The 6,078-nt window shown below is 37.1% G+C and overlaps 1 protein-coding gene across 4 annotated transcripts in view; it reads right to left on the bottom strand.

Moving 5' to 3' along the window:
• Window positions 1–989: 989 nt before the first annotated feature.
• The window catches only part of LOC122089089 (protein DJ-1 homolog C), a 6,577-nt gene continuing 1,488 nt past the window's right edge, over window positions 990–6,078 (bottom strand). The window contains exons 5-9 of one of the 4 annotated variants that reach the window (XR_006143217.1): window positions 4,813–4,890; window positions 2,922–3,131; window positions 2,169–2,306; window positions 1,496–2,094; window positions 990–1,284 (exon numbers count right to left, since the gene is read on the bottom strand). Coding sequence is in view for 2 of the 4 variants with exons in the window: in XM_042658546.1 (XP_042514480.1) it covers window positions 1,882–2,094; window positions 2,169–2,306; window positions 2,922–3,131; window positions 4,813–4,890 (639 nt within the window). In the remaining 2 variants the exon portion in view is untranslated. Of the gene's footprint in view, window positions 2,095–2,168; window positions 2,307–2,921; window positions 3,132–4,812; window positions 4,891–6,078 lie in introns of all 4 variants that reach the window. The other 3 variants (XR_006143218.1, XM_042658546.1, XM_042658547.1) reach the window with 3 other exon arrangements.

Here is a 6,078-nt window from a genome sequence, read left to right as displayed (position 1 = left end):
TTTTTTTTTTTTTTTTTTTTTTGGTGAATAACAAATCTGATAGTCAGCTATATATATATATATATATAGAGAGAGAGAGAGAGAGAGAGAATGGGTGGTCCTTATGATTCATGACCCACAATTAAATCTCCTCATTAAAGAATTCCATGATGAATTATGAGTTCCTTAAACCAAGATTTTTATTTCAAAGAAAATGAGCTCAAAAGACGATTTCTTTGTAAAATGTAAGAAAAAAGTTTGAGTGACAATTTTTTTTTTTTTTTTTTAAAGAAAAGGTGTTTCATGACCGTGATCATAACCCCTAGGCCAAAGCTCTAACATTTTTGCAAGATCAATGGGCGATAGTGGGATGTGCCAATTAAATTCACAATTTTTGCCTCTCCTGCTCCGCCTTGCTCTCTCCCCTCTGCCATGAACGAGTAATGATTGTTTGCCGTGGGTGCCGCAGTGCGACGAGCATTGGATGGCCTAGACAACATCAACACGTGCCCCAATGTCATTCTGGCCATTGGATGCTCACCACACCGCTGCATCCACGGCAGAGGATGTTTTTCAGCCATGAACCCCCAGCGCCCGGTCTCTTATCTCTGCACCTGTGATAGTGTTCGACTTCCACTCTTCTCCATCTTTCTTCCTCTATTTTTTCCTCTCTTTCCCCACCTACAATTTCTCCTCCCTAGCCTCCCCATTTGGTAGGCAACTTTCCCACTGCAACTGTGCAGAATGGATCACAAAACTTGCTCAGTATAACTGATAATTCTTGTTGATTCTGGAACAGATCTCAACTTCATAGCAGTGAGGATCTTTCCAACCAAATGTTTCGAGAAGACTGCTGAGAGTCCTAGTTCAGCAATGGATAAAAACTAAGAATCAATTACAAATTATTCAACGCACATATTAAATACCAAAAGTAGCTGTGTCAACTGTCAAAACTACTTCTATCATAGTCAAAAGATATTAATCAGATACTAATTTTAGGAACACCTTTCTTAACATTAATCTATCAATTTCTCTGTTGATTCAAATGGTCTAGTTGCCAACATTCTAGGACAAACAGCTACAGTTGAATTCTGAAATAAACCGATCCAAAGAGATGTCAACCTTCTCAAACAATTAGCCTTAAAAAAGCTCAATTCAAGGAAAAATAAAATTTGTTTCCTTCAACAAGATCTTAGAGACAAAAGAACAGAAGATCAACTACAAAATCCTGCTTTACAGGACAAACTTAAAAAATTTCTTGAACATCTTGAATCAGAAGTGTGATGTGATCTTCCAAAATGCTTTCTGGCATAAAAAAAACAACACATGTCAAACTACTGAATGAAAAGGATTTCAATGAAAGAGATATCCCCACAAGAGCTCAACCAATCCAAATGAACTAAAACACATATCAAACTCCGTATGAAAAGGATTTCATTAAGCCTTTGGATATATCAGAATAGTATAGTTAATTCAATATTAAATAAATATTAAGCTTAAGATTTTCTAATCTTACCTGCAATCATTTTCTTTTTGGCCATATGGCTAAGTGTCTTCTGGATTATGGAAGAAACCCATCATATCTATATTCAAGTGGAAAAACATACCAGTGTCCATGTCAAAAGTGAGCACAAGTTGAAGGAACCGTATGTCAGTATCTTAGTGTAGGGACATTATAATGCAGACTTAGATCAATCAGCTTGAAGCCAAGCAGCAGCAACATCTTCTGTGACTTTATAAACAGCTCCAAACCAGTTTTTGACAACCCCAATAAGTTATTCTCCTTCGTATGTTATGGGGTATCGCCGCATCAGGGACTTTATAAGACTTTCCTTTCTGGAAGTTGAAGCATCTCCAAAAACATGTCTATCCATTTTCTACAATGCTAGCAGACAGGTCTTTCTAGTTTCTTGGATACTCAAAAACAAGTCCTTCAGCGACACTTCTTGCCCTTGCATGACCATAAAGCTTACTCACGATTGCCAAGGCAAAATCTGTTACCGTGGCTAGTCCTCTGCTTGTGATCAGTTTACCGTCAATAACAACTCCAGCACCATCAACAATTTGGTTGGTAAGCTTGCTTATAACTGATGGATGAGCTGTGGCTCTTTTATCCTGTTGGAAGAGAACATGGGTTTTAAAAGTTTTGGACTCAGAATTATACTGCAAAAGAAAATTCTGTTTACTACCTTGATTAAACCTTGCTTCTGCAGGAACACTGGGGATGAGCACATTGCTCCATATATCCTTCCAGCTGATTCTTGTTCCTTCAGCAACCTCTTTAGAACCTTGGATTTGTGCAGCCGCTCAGCTCCAACAGCTCCTCCCTGAAAATTTGGGGTCAGATGCCCTCTTCAGACATGGTTGGTAGAATGGAACAGATATCTCCAAACTCATACGGTAGAAGCACAATTTTAGACTCTCTGACAGATCAGGAAAAATAACTTTAAAAGACAGTTAATACTAGTTGATTTGATGAATACTCAAAAGGGCCAACATATTGGAAGAGTTAAATTTCTCTATCGAAGTTGACATGGTATTGGCAATAAACTGCAAGACCCAGTAATTTACAGCCACCAAGTTGTATCCAGAAAGAATGAGAGTTAAGATGCTCCAGTGTTTGAATCAAACTCCATTTTCCAGAAGGTGCCAGTTGCAATATAGTATTAAAAAAAAAAAATAGAGATTGTTTTATAACTCTTGCTAAGAACATCACCCAGTAAGGTCCTACGCTTCTAAAAAACTACAAAACATGATCTTCATGCCCAAAAAAAAAAAAAAAAGGGAAATTCGTTGTTTGATGTGCTTTAGAGCTTTTGCCAAGCACCTCACCCAGTAAGGTTCTATGCTTCTACTCAACACACTTTCAAATGACGGCCTTTACAGGAAAATAATGGACAAAAAAATCAGTGGTAACTGTGCTGTTTGACATATAATCATGCCTTTCTCACCGGAAGAATGATCAAATCATAGATTGACTCAGCAGCATTATTGATGGATTTGTCAGCAACAATTTTTGTGTCTTGAGATGCCACGATCTGTAAAGACTTTTCGACTGAAGCAACAATGACATCCACTTTTGCTCGTCTTAAAATATCCACTACTGTGACAACTTCAATCTCTTCAGACCCATTTGCAACTGGAATAAGAACCTGCAAGAAAATTTAAATAGTGAGACCAAATCACATGGGTTTTAAGGAGCAGGTAGCCAAGGCCAAAATGTCAAAGAAGCAAGCCCAGATAAATGGTCAGTTAATTCATATAATCTATAGGAAACTAAATGCAACAACACAAAGAAAAGCAGATGGAAGTATGGAAGATATCATTGGATTTAGTCAAATAATTTGAACATATATGCAGGTGGAACAGTGCACAATCGTGTAAGTACATTTCTATCCAAAGCAGCCAATATAGTTCAAAAATACGTGCACATGACATGAATTTACAGCAGCAATATGCCTTTGTGTCTCAAGGACAACCTATCCCTTGTCTGGATGTGAATTGAGAGAGAGAAGAAAGGACAAAAAGGACAAAACGGAGGGGCTTGAGAGGAGGGGGAAAAAACAGAAGAGAGAGAGGGTTTAGGAAAGAAGAGCATCAAAATTAGTTAAGAATGTGCCAAATGGTAGCAGTTACAAACTTAACTTCTCATCATGTTCATTAAATGATGGGAAATAATATAATTGAAGATGCTAATTTCAGAGTGACGATGTTAGAATCCAATTAAATGTCAGTAAAATGTTACCATACTTATAAAGGAGCTGGCAGAGTATGCTATATTGTTGGATAACAGAACAATCTCATAGATGTCGAGTACCATCCTACTGAGCTTCGTTGAGGAGAGTAAAAGTATACACCGAACCAAATAAAATCAAGGACACGATGGCAACCGGAGTGTCAAACTTCTGGCTTATTCTCGAAAATAAAGAAAGCAAGCTTATAAATCATTTGTTTCTGGAACTTTAAAAACCTCACATGATACAAATTGGCATAAAATGATGCTACTCTGCTTTTAAGTCTGGAGAAAGAAAACTGTTACCCAATTCAATATGATTAAAACAACACTGAACAACAGCTGAATTAAATAACTCTTGTAGAAGAGAAGCTTCCATCCAAAGGCTTTTAGGTAGCATTTTGCATTGATGTGTACCATATAGAAACAAATAAATAGATCATTGGAAATGGACAATACTTTTAAGATTCACGGAGACCCTAGAAAATTATAGTTGGCACGCATCTTATGCCACATGATATCATTGCATAACGTCTTCCCAACTTCTAACAATTTCCATGGACACCCAAAAGTCACATATGGAGTAACCCTCAGCTATGTAATGCCACAGAGGCACAGATTCCAGAATGTGTTTTTCTATGAGAAAAATTAAATATCCTGTTTTTTTAGTTATAATCCAAGAGGTTTGTTTACCAAACTCCAGAATCTTATACATATTTGTATATTAAACTATTACTAATACCCAAAAAATATAAAGGGAAGAAGGTTGCATGGCAGAAATCAGGAAAAGAAGAATCAGATAGAAAAATTCAGAATCTTGGAAAAAGTTTCCCCAAGATTAATTTGAACTGCATCATAGGCAAAACAAAGGAGAGTTGCACGAAGACCATGACAGAAAACAGGAAGAGAAAGTCAGTTTAAAAGAATTCAGAATCTTAGCAAAAAGGTTCCCTTGATGTACTGGGGGCAACTGGGGATGGTCAAGGCTAAGGAGTATGAATGGTGCTCTGCTTTCAAGTAAGACTTCATGAAATAACCGTGGATAAGTAGCCAGGTTGTATATCAGAAAATAGTAATGGAGATCTTAGCATACGACTTACCTGAGGATTACGGTCAACAGACCACTCCACCGTATTGAATTCCTCCTTTCTACGATGACCATCATCAACAGGCAGTAGCTACATAAAGGAAACCAAGACTTTTCAGTCATCATCAGTTAGACCGTAATAAAACGGATATGAGATGACAGCAATTGTACGCATGTTTGGCAGAGCAAAGATCTTCTCCTAAGGATTTTAGTTTTGGTGAACCAACAATTTTTTTTCTTATGTTCTATGCAAATGGGAAAGTAAGTGATGCAGTTAAGATTCTCCAATTGGGTCAATCGGGCCCAGAAGACTTTATTTTGACCATGGTTGTTGGGTTCTATGTACCTTAGACTCCTTATTTTAAGGTTTACTGATGTAATAGGCATGAGGGCGGACCTTGGTGCAACGGTAAGGTTCCTCCATTGCAACCTAGTAGTTGTGGGTTCAGGTACAAAAACAGCCCCTCGGCGAAGCGGGGGTAAGGCTGTGTACATTATGACCTTCCCCAAACCCTACAGTGGCAAGAGCCTCATGCATCGGATACACCCTTTTTTTTTTTTAAATGTAATAGGCATCTTTTATAACCCCAAATTTCGGATCTTAATTTTGTACAAGGGATTAAGTATATAGATAAGATTGTGTGGGTCCAATGTGCTGTCAAAATAAATTAGTTTAGTCCACAAAGAGTCAATGTTATTTAAGTATTTTATATGTTATTCTTTGTCAATAGTTTATGTTGTTTGGAGTTTTCTATAACAAGTATTTGATCAGTTTAAGTTAGTTTTTGTTCAGGTAACTTTAAGGATAGTTGTGGATAGTTGTTTTTTTTTTTGTCTGTAAGTCCTAAAATCAGTTTATTTGGTCTTTATAAATATGGTTGTAATCCACCACCAGCAGATTCTCTGGTCGATCTACATTAGTAAGCCATTTTAAAGTCCTTTTCTCCTTGTTCTTTCCTCATTAGCTGAATTTCAACAATTCAACCCATTCACTTTGTTGAAAAATAATAATAATAATAATAGCAACAAGGTAGTGATTGACGAATATGATTAGCTTTCCAACACCAGTTTCTGCCAAACAATTTCATGATTAGAAGACTGGAATTTTAATGTTGAACCCTTGGGCAAGTGGCTTTCGATTGTTTTGTTGACAGATTACACAAGGAGTATGTGATTTCGAGTCATATGGAACTGTAGAAGAGAGAGAAGCTGTTTTCTTTCCTGAGGGGCCTAAGGATTATGTAGTTAATGTATATTTAATCAATCCCCCCCCCCAAAA

Source organism: Macadamia integrifolia, chromosome 9, assembly GCF_013358625.1.
Source record: "Macadamia integrifolia cultivar HAES 741 chromosome 9, SCU_Mint_v3, whole genome shotgun sequence".
Taxonomy (NCBI): Eukaryota; Viridiplantae; Streptophyta; class Magnoliopsida; order Proteales; family Proteaceae; genus Macadamia; species Macadamia integrifolia.
The sequence above is the reverse complement of the archived record's forward strand: the minus strand, read 5'-3'. Positions and strand labels throughout refer to the sequence as shown.